This window comes from Elephas maximus, chromosome 5 (genome assembly GCF_024166365.1).
Source record: "Elephas maximus indicus isolate mEleMax1 chromosome 5, mEleMax1 primary haplotype, whole genome shotgun sequence".
NCBI lineage: Eukaryota > Metazoa > Chordata > Mammalia > Proboscidea > Elephantidae > Elephas > Elephas maximus.
The window spans coordinates 166,116,878-166,132,799 of NC_064823.1; the positions used below are offsets into that span (position 1 = coordinate 166,116,878).

General features: G+C 48.7%; 1 protein-coding gene across 2 annotated transcripts in view; it reads left to right on the forward strand.

The window, feature by feature from the left end:
- CRMP1 (collapsin response mediator protein 1) overlaps positions 1–8,540 on the forward strand; it is a 103,610-nt gene extending 95,070 nt beyond the window's left edge. For both annotated transcript variants that reach the window (XM_049886814.1, XM_049886815.1), the window contains exons 13-14: positions 397–562; positions 7,531–8,540. In XM_049886814.1, the coding sequence (XP_049742771.1) occupies positions 397–562; positions 7,531–7,622 (258 nt within the window). In that variant the 3' untranslated portion in view covers positions 7,623–8,540. The remainder of the gene's footprint in view (positions 1–396; positions 563–7,530) is intronic.
- Positions 8,541–15,922: the final 7,382 nt, after the last annotated feature.

A 15,922-nucleotide genomic window follows, 5' to 3' on the forward strand; every position in this document is an offset into this window, starting at 1 on the left:
TCGTGTGTGTATGTGGTGTAAGTGGTGTGTGGTGTGTATGTTGTGTGTGGTGTGTGTGTGGTGTGTGCTGTGTATGTCGTGTGTGGTGTGTATGTCATGTGTGGTATGCATGTTGTGTGCGGTGTGTGTCGTGTGTGGTGTGTGTGTGTGGTGTGTGTGTCATGTGTGGTGTGTATGGTATGGTATATATGTGTATGCTGTGTGTAGTGTGTGTGTATGTGTGTATATGTGGTGTGTGAGTGGTGTGTATGTGTGTGTACACATATGTGTCTGTGTGGTTCATGTGTGTGTGTCCAAGCCCTCCTCAGGTCACTCTCACCTGAGGCCCTTGGGCCGGTCCTAGCAGGAAGATCACCTGCGCTGTCTTGCCAACCAGTCCCCCTGCCCATCCTGCAGGTGTCTGGGCTGCAAGGTGTCTCCAGAGGCATGTACGACGGCCCTGTGTACGAGGTGCCAGCTACACCCAAATATGCAACCCCTGCTCCTTCAGCCAAGTCCTCACCCTCCAAACACCAGCCTCCACCCATCAGGAACCTTCACCAGTCCAACTTCAGTTTATCAGGTGAGAGGCGCCTGCAGAGACAGACAGATGCCGACATGGATGAGGAAGCCAGGAAGGGCAGGTGGTAGCCTCCACCTGGGGTGGCCAGCAAGCCAAGAACCTGGGGCCACCTGGAGAGTGTTCACAAGCCCCTGCTCTCTGCTTGTTCTCAGCACACCTGGTCTGTGCAGTCAGCCTCACAGTGCAGCAGATGTGTGTGGGGTCGACAGTGGGACCAGCATGGACAGCACCTCCTGGGGACATGCTCTGGCCAGCCCAGACTCCTCAGTCTCTTGGATTTACAAAGCACGTTCTTAACCCCTGGGTTTATCCCATCCAAATAGCAGTTTTAGGTTAGAGAGACATTGCACTGAAGGTATGGAGAGTTCCCATCTTACCCTACACAAGCACACAGTTCCCGTCATTAACATCTCTCATTCCTGTAGTACATTCCTTATAACTGACAACCGATACTGATACTTCATTATTCACTGAAGTCCACAGTTCATACCAGGGTTTGCTTTGTGTTGCACAGGCCCATTGTTTCTCCTTTTTAAAGAGGAAACTGAGGCCCAGGAAGCTGCTCAGCACAAGGACGCAGTGTGAACACAGGGGACTCCTAAGCTCCATCCGCTGTACTGCCTGACTGCCACATGGGGGCAGCACTGAGACTGGGGGTGCTGGGAGAGGGACTTTGTCCAGCAGGATGTGGGGAGGAGCCTCTGATGTGCACTGTGCTGGTGCTGGACACCGTGGTGGGTGGGCCACACGTCACCTGCTCAGTGCAGAGGCCAGGACACCATGGGTTACAGGGCCAGAAGGTGAATGTTCTGGCTCCCTAGCCAAGCGGCAAGAGCAGGGGTATATGATACTGCACATTTAAAAATGTAAAGGCACACAACACTGGAGAGGGTGACTATAGTGTAGCCATTTAAAAATGTAAAGACACACAACACAGGCAGGAGTTGGATACAGTGTAGCCATTTAAAAATGTAAAGACACACAACACAGGCAGGAGGTGGACACGGTGTAGCCATTTAAAAATGTAAAGACACACAACACAGGCAGGAGGTGGACACAGTGTAGCCATTTAAAAATGTAAAGACACAACACAGGCAGGAGATGGATACAGTGTAACCATTTAAAAATGTAAAGATACGACGCAGGCAGGAAGTGGATACAGTGTAGCCATTTAAAAATGTAAAGACACACAACATAGGCAGAGGGTGGGTTTGGCCCGTGGGCTATAATTTGCTGACCCCTTAGTCTCCCAGGAGAGATGGATATTTAAGCAGGAAAGGGAATAAAAAAAAAAGAGAGTGGGAGGGCAGAAGGGAAGGGGGGGCCGTGAAAATCTACATAAATTGTGAGCGATGGCACCCAGCTCCCAGTCCACGGTGTCTGTCTCTGTGGGGATGTGGGCGGAGTTCCCCAGTGTCCCCCTCACTTCCAGGAGTGGAAGAGCATCTTGCACATTGAACGTGACTCCAGCATTTAAAGATAACTAATGTCTTTACAACCCGGGCCCTAAGCACAACCTGGGCATCTTGAATGATGCCCACCAACAAGGCAGGGGTCGGCTGCAATGCCGGGAAAGGCTGGCTGGTGGGACTACGTACACACTTATTCTTAGGGTCGGCTGCAGTGCCGGGAAAGGCTGTCTGGTGGGACCATGTACACACTTATTCTTAGCTTATGCAGCTCACAATAGCAACTGGACGTGGAGAGAAAAGCCCCTCTGAGAACAAGAATAACAATAAAATTAGAAGTAGCCTGGTCCTCTGCAGAGCCCCTGACGCAGCTGTAACTCAGCCTCAGGCAGCTTGGCAGCCACTTCATTTACTACCATCAGGGCAGGTGTTCTCTAACATCAGCGACACCTTCACGCCGTCCTTCGCAGTGTTGTACAGATGCGGCGTGGTGAACTGAACTAGTGTCCTGCTGGCCAACAGGTGTTTTCAAAGTACCTGACATGAAACCAGCAGGCGCAGATGGTTCTGGGGACAAGGTCTTAAGCTCTAGGCCTGATTCCTGATTCGTGGGTTTTAGGAGATTCCTGTGTTACCTGGATGTCACATTGTCTACCAAAGGAAGAACGGGAGAAAACAAACATCAGGGCTGTAAACCAAAGCACCAGTGGCCGACAGACCACACCCTCTCAGAGTTGGGGCACTCATCTGGTCTGCTGCCCTTAGTTTACAGAAAAGGAACTGAGGCTGACAGATGAGATGTCTTGTACCAAAGTAACCAAGCCCAAAGCACAATTTGTACTAGGACCCGAGCCTCTTGGCTGAATCCAAGGATGTCTATACAACCTCTCACCTTTCAACATTATCCAGCATCAGCTTATTCATTCAGTTAGTGCACATTTACTGAGCACCAGGCAGCAAGATTGGTGCTTGACTTTTAAATCATGGTCTAACAGCAATAGAAAGCCAAGGATTAGAATGATGGTTGGCAGATCTGTCCATTGCCAGTGAGGCAGGTGAGTCCACCTCTGAGTACTTCACACACATGTCCATGCAAACACATCTCCGTGTGCACACATGCAGACACACATCCATGTGTACCTGTGCAAACACCAAACACATATGTACACATACCATATCTACACCACCGTACTTGAACACACGCATACACACAACATACGTAGATACCTTTGGATCCTCAGGAAGTCTGTGGAGTGTTGTAGACTGGGACAGCCCTGTTCCAACAGCATATTAAGAGCAAGTGCTTTGGAGGCACACCAGCTTGGCCTTGGGTCCTAGCTTCCCATCCCTTAGCTCTGCCACCGCTGACCTGAGCCTCAAATTTCGCATCTGTAAACTGGGGATAAAAACACCCTCCTGGTAGTATCGTTGTATGGCCTAAACACAATAATGTATGTTGAAGCCCCAAGGCAATCTTGCCCACATTGGTTGTTGTCATTGTTAGGTGTCGTCGAGTCAGTTCTGGCTCATAGCGACCCTATGCACAACAGAACAAAACACTGCCCCATCCTGTGCCGTCCTCACAATTGTTACTATGCTCGAACCCATTGTTGCAGCCACTGTGTCAATCCATCTCCTAGAGGGTCTTCCTCTTTTTTGCTGACACTCTACCAAGCATGATGTTCTTCTCCAGGGACTGATCCCTCCTGACAACATGTTCGAAGTATGTGAGATGCAGTCCCGCCATCCTTGCTTCTAAGGAGCATTCTGGTTGTACTTCTTCCAAGGCAGATTTGTTCGTTTTTTCGGCAGTCCATGGTATATTCAATACTCTTCTCCAACACCACAGTTCGAAGGCATCAATTCTTCTTCAGTCTTCCTTATTAAATTAAAAGCATATGAAGCAGCTGAAAATACCATGGCTTGGGTCAAGTGCACCTTAGTCCTCAGGGTGACATCTTTGCAGCTGATTTGCCCAATGCAATGCATCTTTTGGTTTCTTGACTGCTGCTTCCGTGGGTGTTGATTGTGGATCCAAGTAAAACAAAATCCTTGACAACTTCAATCTTTTCTCCGTTTATCATGATGTTGCTTATTGGTCCAGTTGTGAGGATTTTTGTTTTCTTTATGTTGAGGTGCAATCCATGCTGAAAGCTGTAGTCTTTAATCTTCATCAGTAAGTGCTTCAAGTCCTCTTCACTTCAGCAAGCAAAGTTGTGTCATCTGCATATCGCAGGTTATTAATGAGTCTTCCTCCAATCCTAATGCCCCGTTCTTCTTCATACAGACCAGCTTCTGGAATTATTTGCTCAGCATACAGATTGAATAGGTATGGTGAAAGGATACAACCCTGACACACACCTTTGCTTTGTATCCCCTTGCTCTGTTTGAATGACTGCCTCTTGATCCATGTACAGATTCCTCATGAGCACAATTAAGTGTTCCGGAATTCCCATTCTCCACAATGTTATCCATAATTTTTTATGATCAACACAGTTGAATGCCTTAATATAGTCAAAAAAAAAAAAAAAAAACACAGACAAACATCTTTTGGTATTCTCTGCTTTCAGCCAGGATCGATCTGATATTAGCAATGATATCCCTGGTTCCACATCCTCTTCTGAAACTGGCTTGAATTTCTGGCAGTTCCCTGTCGATATACTATTGCAGCCGCTTTTGAATGATCTTCAGCAAAATTTTGCTTGAATGTGATATTAATGATAACCCTTTGCCATTGAGTCAATTTCGACTCATAGTGACCCTATAGGACAGAGTAGAACTGTAGTAGAGGAGAGCCTAGTGGATTTGAATTGCTGACCTTTTGGTTAGCAGCCATAGCACTTATCCACTACGCCACCAGGGTTAATAATATTGTCCGATAATTTCTGCTTTCCATTGGATCACCTTTCTTGGGAATAGACGTAAATGTGGATCTCTTCCAGTGGGTTGGCCAGGTAGCTGTCTTCCATATTTCTTGGCACAGACAAGTGAGTGCTTCCAGCACGGCATCTGTTTGTTGAAACATCTCACCTGGTGTTCTGTGAATTCCCAGAGCTTCCTTATCCACCAGTGCCTTGAGTGGAACTTGAAATTCTTTCTTCAGTACCATTGGTTCCTGATCATATGCTACCTCCTGAAATGGTTAAATGTCTACGAATACCTTTTGGTATAGTGACTCTGTGTATTCCTTCCATCTCCTTTTGATGCTTCCTCCGTAGTTTAATGTTTTCCGTCAAAGAATACTTCACTATTGCAACTCGAGGCTTGAGTTTTTCTTCAGTTCTTCCAGCTTGAGAAATGCCAAGCATGTTCTTCTCTTTTGGTTTTCTATCTCCAGGTCTTTGTACATGTCATTATAATACTTGTGTTCTCGAGCCACCCTTTGAAATCTTCTGTCCAGTTCTTTTACTTCATCATTTCTTCCTTTTGTTTTAGATGCCCAACATTCAAGAGCAAGTTTCAGAAAGATCCGTTTTGGTCTTTTCTTTCTTCCCTTTTTAGTGACCTCTTGCTTTCTTCATGTATGATGTCATTTCACAACTCATCTGGTCTTCAGTTATTAGTGTTCAACCTGTCAAATCTATTCTCGAGATGGTCTCTAAATTCAGGTGGGATATACTCAAGGTCATATTTTGGCTCTCATGGATTTGTTCTAATTTTCTTCAGTCTCAACTTGAACTTGCATATGAGCAATTGACGGTCTGTTCCACAGTCGGCCCCTGGCCTTGTTCTGACTGATGATATTGAGCTTTTCCATTGTCTGTTTCCACAGATGTAATCGATTTGATTCCTGTGTATTCCATCTGGCGAGGTCCATGTGTATAAAAAACAAATAAAAACAAACCCACTGCTGTTGAGTTGATTCCGACTCGTATAGTGACACTGTAGGACATAGAACTGCCCAATAGAGTTTCCAAGGAGCACCTGGTGGATTTGAAGTGCCGGCCTCTTGGTTAGCAGCCGTAGCACTTAACCACTATTCCACCAGGGTTTCCTCCAAATGTGTAGTCTCTGTTTATATTGATGAAAAAAGGTATTTGCAATGAAGAAGTCGTTGGTCTTGCAAAATTCAATCACGCAATCTCTGGCATCGTTTCTATCACCAAGGCAATATTTTCCAACTACCAATCTTTGTTCTTTGTTTCCAACTTTGACATTCCAATCACTAGTAATTATCAGTGCATCCTGATTGCATGTTTGATCAATTTCAGACTGTAGAAGTTGGTAACAATCTTCAATTTCTTTATCTTTGGCTTTAATGGTGTGTAAATTTGAATAATAGTCATATTAACTGGGCTTCCTTATAAAAATAGGCATATGGATATTATCCTATGACTGACAGCCTTGTTCTTCAGGATTGATCTTGAAATGTTCTTTCAGACTATGAATGCAATGCCATTCCTCTTTAAATTGTCCTTCCCAGCATAGTAGACCATATGATTGTCTGATTAAAAATGACCAATACCAGTCCATTTCAGCTCACTAATGCCTAGGATATTGGTCTTTATGCATTCCATTTCATTTTTGACCATTTACAATTTCTCTAGATTCATACTTCATATATTTCAGGTTCTGATTATTATTGGATGTTTGCAGCTGTTTCTTCTTATTTTGAGTCATGCCACATTAGCAAATGAAGATCCCCAGAGCTTGACTCCATCCACATCATTAAGGTTGACTCTAATTTGAGGAGGCAGCTCTTCCCCAGTCGTAGTTGAGTACCTTCCTACCTAAGGGGCTCATCTTCCAGCACTATATCAAACAGTGTTCTGCTGCTGTTCAGAGGGTTTTCACTAGCTTTTTCTTTTAAGAAGTAGACTGCCAGGCCCTTTGTCTTAGTCTGTGTTAGTCTGGAAGCTCAGCTGAAACCTGTCCTCCATGAGTGACCCTGCTGGTATTTGAATACTGGTGGCATAGCTTCTAGCATCACAACAACACACAAGCCCCCACAGTAGGACAAACTGACAGACACCCACAATAGGTGCTCATAAGTGTTTGATCCTCATGTTAAGAGGGTCAGATTCTCCTGGGGGAAGCCAGACAAGTAATCTTTAACCCTTAAACTCAATCTTGAGCATCATGCTCTTTTAAAAATTATCTTTATGTGATCAAACTGACAACAGCAACTCAAAAAATTAGATGAGAAGCATAGGGGCAGTGAGTTTATGTTAATGGTGGTGGAATAATTTTTAAGAGGATAATGAGAATGTTTGTATAATTTGAAGAGTGTAATCAATGTCACTGAATTATATGTGTAGAAATTCTTGTTTTGCCCTGTACATTTTCACCAATAACAATAATAAAAGAGAGACAGGCCTGAGACAGATGCAGTGCGGGTGGCCAGGGCTGTCGAGCCAGATCCCAGGGTGCACAGTGGAGAGAGTGTGAGGCATCCAGAAGTGCATGTGGGCTGAGCCCTTAGGGGGAGCAGACTGGAGGCATTGCCACAGAAGGGCTCAGCATGCAAAGGTGAATGGTGATAGAGGCCAGTCTTTCGGAACAGCAAGTCTAACTGGTGTCCATAGTTCTGTCCAGGAGTCACCTCCTGCTCTGTTCCAGGTGCCCAGATCGATGACAACAACCCCCGGCGCACTGGCCACCGCATAGTCGCTCCCCCCGGTGGCCGCTCCAACATCACCAGCCTCGGCTGACAGGCAAGCGAAGGAGTCTGGAATTACATCTGTTCCTGGCACTGTGGGTGTTCTAGAAACCCACAGTTCCATTTGGTACTGATGGGGAATTGAGTGATGTCCTCTCTATTTTTGTTTAGGAAGAAGCGGTACTAGTGTGGTGTGTTTGCTTGGAAATACCTTGCCCCACAGTTGTGTACTTATATGGACTCACCTCAGAGCATGGTGTCTTCATTCCTTCCTAGTGACCCCAGGTGGCCTTGTCTCGTACTGTCCCCCCACTCCCAACCCCATGGCTCCATGATTCTCTGAGTGCTGGCTCCTTGTACCGTGTAGCTGTTTTAGGATAGTCAATGCATGTCCCTAAATTGTGTATGCAAGTCTTCGAGTATGTCTCACAAAACACACCAAGGACCGACATTGGCACGACGCCAAGACCTCAACCCTTGAAGCAGTTCCAAAACTCCTAAGTTGAAGATGTTTACTCACTGCTCTTCCCCAAGTCTACCCTAGAAAGAAGCCCTCTCCACCCCACCCCCACTGAGATCTCCTGCGAATCCTCAGAAAGGCAGGGCCACTGCACTTGGCTGCAGAAAAGCACCATCTACGTCCTGAGTCAGAAACACTCATCTCAGCGACTGTGACTGCTGTCACGTCGCTCTGGTCTGTGTGTCCTTCAGTCAGCTCTGGTCCCACTGAGACAGACTCACACAGAGAGGCATCTCTCCCTCCTCATTCAGGCCTGACAGTGGTGGTGGCCGTGGTGGCTACTCCTGGCTTGCCTGAGTCCTGTTCCCTCCAAAGAAGGATGGGGCAGCCTGATTTTTAAAGTTTTGTACAAAGGTTTTCTTTGTAGTCACCCCCATTTTTACTTAACAACCTACTTGTTGTGGCTTTTATTTCTGAATTCAAAGCTTGTGAAAAAATAAAGAAAATTAACTGCCCACTGACTAGACTGGGTGTTTTCATTTATATGCCAGGTCCATGCCAAATGCTCACAGCCCCCAGCAGGAAACACACGGTAGTTGTAGAGACAGGGAAGCCTGACAGAGGAGAAGAAAACTGATTGAGGCTCTGGAATATGGGCTACAGGTGGGAAGATGGGGAAGATGACAAAGGGGTGGGCTGGCAACAAGCTGGTCACAGCTGCCCTTCACTCACATGCCTCTTCCCCTGCTCACTGTCTTGTGGACTCTCAACCCGTGTTTGATGTAGGTCTGCCGCGGACTGGAAAGAAACTCCAGTAACTAAGCTTCACATTTCTTCAGTCCAGTTCCAGGACCCAAATGTAAATTCTAAAGAGGAGTAAAAACTCAGCAACGTTGCTCATCTCCATTAGCTGCTAGCAATACTGATGATGATGGTGATGATGATGATGGTGATGATGGTAGTGATGATGGAGATGATGATGGCAATGATGGTGGTGATGATGGAGACGATCATGGTGATGATGACGATGATGGTGATGATGTTGACAATGGTGATAGTGATGACGATGATGGTGATGATGATGGTGATGGTGGTGATGGTGATGATGATGGTGGTTATGAGGTTGACAATGGTGATAGCGATGATGATGATGGTGATGATGGTGCAGGCTAATATCTGTATGCACTTGCATAGGCCTGCTACTCTATGAGGTAGGTACTATTATAGTCACCGTTTTACAGATGAGGAGACTGAGTCATAGGTGGATGTCTCGTCTAAGGTCACAGAGCTAGGAAGTGGCAGGACCAGGACCTGAGTCCAGAACCTAGGCAGATTGGTCAAAGCCCGAAGCTCCTTGCTCCTAACCACAGAGCCTTATTGTCATTAGCAGCAGGATGGTTTTGGCTGCCCCATCCACTCACTGGTTTGACTGTGTTCTGTTCACCACCCCCCAGCTTGGCCAGGACACCTTGTTTAAAGTCCAGAAATGTGTTGCTCAGAGTCAGTTATGGGCTTTACCGAAACAGGCTGTAGGCTGAAAAAGGTCAAGAGCAGGTGGTAAGGAATTCTGATGTTTGGCTTTGGTCCATCTGGACTATTAAAAGGTAAAACAGGACACTTCCAGGACAAAAAATAAGTTGGCAATAGCAGTTACTGGCCCAGGTCTCCGGAAGGGCTCTAACTCCTCCACATCACTGTCCGGCCCCATCAGGAGTGGGCACTGGAGCAGCAGGCCTCTAACATGACAGACTTGGGCAGGGCCACCACCCAGCCAACACAACCTGCTGAGGCCACTGGCACCCACTGTCCTTACTTAAATTCCCGGGACCTCCAAGAGGCACGATGTCAAGGAAGTGCTCATCCAGGCACCTGGAAGAAGATCTACAGGTCTTGGAAACTGGGCTGCAGCATTTCTTTTATGGCCTACAGTTCTCTTTAATCTTTTTTTTGTGTGTGTGAGAAGAGATGGTACTTCTCAAAAAGCTTTAACCGAAACCAAACCCATTGCCATTGAGTTGATTCCAACTCACAGGGACCCTCTAGGACAGAGTAGAACTGCTTCATATGGTTACCAGGGCTGTAATCTTTATGGAAGCAGACTGCCACATCTTTCTCCCAAGGAGCAGCTGGTGGGTTTGAACCACCGACCTTCCAGTTAGCAGCTGATCACTTAACCACAGTGCCACCAGGGTCATTCAGAAAGCTTTAGGGGAAAGCAATTTATAATCTCACTCATTCATTCATTCATCCAACAACTCTTTGCACCTTCTGTGGGCCAGACACTGCTCAGTGCAGGATGGCCTTACAATGATGACTTCAACTCGCTTTGGCCTTTCATGCCTTTCTCAGACAGGTGTTCTAGAATGTTCTGCAGGTGCCCAGTTCCCTGAGAGAATGGCACTGGTGTGCTTTCTCCACTTCCCACTTTAGTTGTCTTTTCTCCTCACTCTGAGCAACCCCATGCCTCCATCCTCTGTGGTGTTGGCCTGAGTCTAGCTCTTAGTCGGATTTCCCTTCTGAACCCCAGATGGGTACAGCAGATGGCTAAGATGCCCCAGACACCTTGACCTCAACATGTCCGGGTCCAAATGCCTCATCTTCCTCTCATACCTATTGCCTGCCTTGCTCCCTGTCCATCACCACCCATTCTGCTGCCCAGTAAAAAACCAGAGACCCCTGCTCCATCTCTTCCCCTCCTCCCCATGACCAGTCAAAACTGGACAATGCCTCCTAAATAGCCCCCGAATCTCTCCCTGTCCTCCATCATCAAATATGCCCCTCATGTGATCACCTTTTCATCCTGTTTTGGGCTTCGGCAGCAGCTTCCCACCCAAACTCCACAGCTTTCAATGTAGAATGCATTCTGACGCATTCATCTCAGCCCTTAAGCAGCTCACAGGCTCACGCAGGATGAAACCTAAATTCCTTGGCTTGGCACCCAGGATGTGGGATGAGACCCCAGCCATCTGCTGGGCTTCAAGCTGTCCCCCACCCCACACATGTGGACCCCCAATACCAGATGTATGCCAAGCTCTGGAAGCTTCTGGGGGCCTCCAACCTTGCTCTCTGCTGTCACCAATGCAGGGGAAGTTGGGTCCTGCATCTGCCCTCTGTCTATGCACGGCCCCTGGGCACAGGGAGGGTGGGTGGCACTGCAATGTGGATGCCTCATGGTGAGAGCAGAGGTGAGCCTAGTCCAGGCAGCATCCAGGGATCCTCCGGCTACCACCCTGTATCTACCTCCACTGTGCCCACCTGACGAAACACCAGCTCTGGGCAAGCAGACTTCCTCCTTGCTCTGTACCATTCTCCAAGAAACAGGAAGTGGTGGGAGTGCATATACCTGAGGATGGTCTTGTTCTAGCTCTGGACCACAGGCCCAGCACTGCCCAGACAGCCTGCGCAGCTTCCTCGTCAACTGCCACCCTCTCCGATCTTCAGACTCCTCACTCTTTACCTCCCCACGTTCCTCCCTGTCCACTTGGAGGATGGCCTCCCCTCCTCTTCAGGAGGATTCAGAGGAGGATTCTCGGTGTTTTCTGCCCACGTGTCCTGCCTCCCCTTCAAAAGGCCCTCTTGTCTACAGGGCCTTTTCTCCCAGTGCAAGCCCTGTCCTTCTCCTGGGTGGTTTCCATCAGCACACAGACATGCTACAATGTGTCCCACTTCAAAAGCTCCCTGGCCCCAAGCCCCTGCCGTGCTTGCCTCATTTTCTGTTTCCCTTCCTGACACCATCCTGGAAGGGACCATCTAGAATTGCTGCCTCTACTTCCTTGCCTCCCACCCTCTTTTTAATATATATATAATTTTGTTATTTTTATTGTGGTGTCATTCACTACAGTGAAATGTATAAATATTAAGTGTAAGTTCAATGTTATGAAATATGCATACACCTGTGTAACAACACTGACCCACTCACACCAAGGTGTGGGCAATTGCTACCCCCCCCAGAAAGTTCCCTGGAGCCCCTCCCTTACCCCACCCCACCCACCAACCAGAGGCAACCACATCTGATCTCCATCTCCACAGAGGGCTTTACTTGTCCTTGTACTTTACGTCCAGGGAACACTGCAGCATACGGTCCCTGCCTGTCTCCATCGACACAACAAGCTTCTGTTGCCCAGGAACTCCTGTTTATCACTGAGCATTACCCCACTCTGTGGACGCACCACAGTTGCTTGTCTATTTCCCTGTTGGTAGACACGGGTTGTTTCCAGTTTTTTTGCTGTTATGAATAAGCTGTAGTGAACATTCGTGCTAAGTTTTTTTTTTATAAACTTGTGTATTTCGTGTGTATGTGTGAATGTTGAAGTCTGGAGTTGCTGGACCGTAAAACAAGTGTATGTTTAACTTGATAAAAACCTGACAGGCAGTCCCCATCCACTGTCCCATTGAGGGTGAGCATTCCAGCTGGTCTGTGTCTTTGCAACATCAGGTGTCATCAGCCTTTCAGATCTCCACCATTCTCTGGGTGCAGAGTGGTATTTCATGATCTTTTCACTTGCATTTTTTCTGATGACTTGCCAATTACCTGAACACCAACCAGTCTTTGAGAAGGAGGAAGTAACTTTATTGCAATGTGCAGAGCAAAGAGCCGGGAGGAAATTCCTCAGATCCAGCTCCCAGAGCTGTAGCAGGGCTTATATGTGATCTAAGCAGTGAGCTGGCAGCTGCACAGGTGTTCTGGGGGAGGGAAAATTCTAGAAGGCGGCCAGGAAACAGGAGGTCAGACCTCTGGCTTCGGAATAGGGTCCAGGTCATGGTTTTCCTTCTGGTTCATTCCACCTCCTGCTGCATCCTCCGCTGAAGTCAATTAGTGGTCACAGCTGGCCCTTCTGCAAATGCGGGCTGGGCCAAATCTGGCTTGGGCTAGTTTTGTTTTAATAATTTTTATTGTGCTTTAAGTGAAAGTTTACAAATCAAGTCAGTCTCTCACATATAAACTTATATACACCTTACTACACACTCCCATTTACTCTCCCCCTAATGAGTGAGCCCGCTCCCTCCCTCCAGTCTCTCCTTTGGTGACCATTTTGCCAGTCTAACCCCTCTTCCCTCCCATCTCCCCTCCAGACAGGAGATGCCAACATAGTCTCAAGTGACCACGTGGTGCAAGTAGCTCACTCCTCATCAGCATCTCTCTCCAACCCATTGACCAGTCCAATTCAAGTCTGACGAGTTGGCTTTGGGAATGGTTCCTGTCCTGGGCCAACAGAAGGTTTGGGGACCCTGACCGCCGGGGTCCTTCTAGTCTCAGTCAGACCATTAAGCCTGGTCTTTTTATGAGAATTTGGGGTCTGCAACCCCCTGTTCTTCTGCTCCCTCAGGGGTTCTCTGTTCTGTTCCCTGTCAGGGCGGTTATCAGTTGTGGCCAAGCACCATCTAGTTCTTCTGGTCTCAGGATGATGTAGTCTCTGGTTCATGTAGCCCTTTCTGTCTCTTGGGCTCATAATTACCTTGTTAGCTTGGTGTTCGTCATTCTCCTTTGATCCAGGTCGATTGAGACTCATTGATGCATCTTAGATGGCTGCTTGCTAGCATTTAAGACCCCAGACATTGGGCTAGTTTAAGGACTAGTGGAAATTTACTGGCCTTTGTAGGGTCAAGTTACATTGCTGGCCCCTCCTCTCAGGTCCTGGGAACCCTCTTCCTCTTCCTCACATCCAGAGGCTCTGGGATCCCGTCCTGTTCTTTTTGCATCTGCATGCTTGAGCTAGTCTAGATGAATCCTCCCATCCCATAGCTCCAAATACTGTTTACTTGTTATTACTGGTTTATGCAAACACCCCACAGTGCTGACTATTGATACAAGGTCCCGTGGGGGCATGTGAGCGAAGGGAAGAAGGTGCAGAGAGGCAGTGGGTGGACAGATGTCTGAGGGAGCAGGACATCTCACCCAGAGGTTCTGGAAGCCTCTGTTTGGATGAGGTGGCCCTGGAGGGGTGGATGGGGGGAAATGATGGACAAAGGGCAGCCTCCAAGGAGCTTCTGAAAGGTAGGAGGAAACCAAGTGAGAAGGGTGAGACTGGGCACTGAGACTAGGCTTTCAAGGAAGGGAGGCCATTGCAGAAGCTGAAGGAGGTCAGGAAAGGCAAAGCTGGAGAGTGCCTTCTGTGGAGTGGCTGTGAGGTTGTGACCTCAGCAAGGGGCAGGGTCCACCTGAGGGCTTGAGGACAGGCTTGGTGAGGAAGGTGACTCAGTGTGGGAAGGAGGCAGCTGCTCAGGGAGGCGCAGTGGAGAGGGGTCTTTGTTTCAAATTAAAGGCAGAACAAGCAGATTTATAAGGGGGAGTGTGGATACTGATGAGAGGCTACCTCACTGTAAGGCCCCAGGAGATGGGGGAAAGAGGCGTAGGTGGGGGAGATGGAGTTCCTTGGCATATTCGTCAAGGTTGGATGGGCCCTTCCTGAGACCCAAGAGCAGAGGAGGGTGAGCTCATCTGCAGAGAGGGTAGGGGTGTGCAGTAAGGACAGAAAGCCTCTGCTGGCCATGGAACCCCATCCCCACCCCCACCAAGGCTATGGGATGAATTGGCCTGGCTGAGCTGGAGACTGTGACTTCTACAAGGTGCACACCATCCGCTTGTCTAGATATAGGAGCTGGAGGGCTGTTGGGCATGTGGGGCAGAGGATGGGGCCAGAGCACAGATGAGGGGGCTTGAAGTCCTGCTGGAGAGGGAGGATGAACCAGGGAACCAAGGACTGGAGCCTCAACAGTGATGGGGAGATGGCCTGCTGGGTGTACTGTGGGAGTGGCTGAAGGGAAGGAAGGCACCTGCCACTGTGAACTGGAGGCCCCACAGAGGGAGGGGGCCTGGCCATGAGGGGGTCAGCCTGGGATGCCTGGCCTGTCTGCCGAGCACAGCCCAGAATGCAAATCTGTGCCTGCTCCCCTTTCTCTCTCTGCACGTGGCATCGGGTCCTTTTCCTGTCAGTGAGGCAGGGCTGCAGCTGGCGTGTGGAGTTCCTGCTCCCTCTGTCCCCCAGGCTCTGTCCATCCATCCATCCGTCTGAACTGTATGTCTATGTGTCATGGCTTTCAGGGTAGGGGAGCTCCCTCCTACCCTCCGCCTGGACACAACACATGCCATGGGCCCTGCTGCACACCTGAAATGACATTCAGGCAGACAGGTGCTAGCGAGCCATCCCATAAATGACAGGTGAGGAGACATAGCAAGTTGGGAGTTAGGAGAGGGCCAGATGCCATGTCCATGCTCCAGCCACCCTCTTGCTTCTGGTTACTCTCAGGCCCAAGTCGAGACTGTGCCCTTCCCTCTTGAGAGCACCCTCACTTCCTCATCTTCCCCAGGCTGCAGCCCCCACCCCACACAGCCTGGCCAGTCGTTGGTGCTCCCTCAGGATTAGGGCTGGGGGATCCCTTCCTCAGAGCAGCTGCCGGGAGACCCTCAGGGCAGACTTGGGTCCCCCTCCAGGTCTTGCAACCTTCCTCCTCCTCCTGCAGTCCCGGGGTCAGGAGGAGGATCTCCAACCTCAGGCTGTCCTTCTCTGTTGACATTATACCAAGTGACAGGCACAGACAGACAATGGGGAAGGTAAGAAGTGACCAAGTCACCTTCTACATTCCTTCCCAGGAGGCAGCCTCTTTGTATGTCTGTCCCAGCCCTCTTGTCTGCCCACCCACTGCCACCTTCCTGACCTGATCACTGTTTACCTAGGGCCTCATGGGCTGGGGGTCCAGAGAGAGACAGGAGACCACCTGCCCAGGAGAGTGGAGTAGAGTGTACCTGGAGATCCTCCATGTACCCAGCCTGCCTTGAGTCCTTGCCTACAACACAATGTCACACCCTGTCCAGCCAGACCCACTCCATCTTCACTCATGGAGTGGGCAGATCCAGCACAGAAAGCCAAGTCTGCAGGGAAATCAGCCCACCA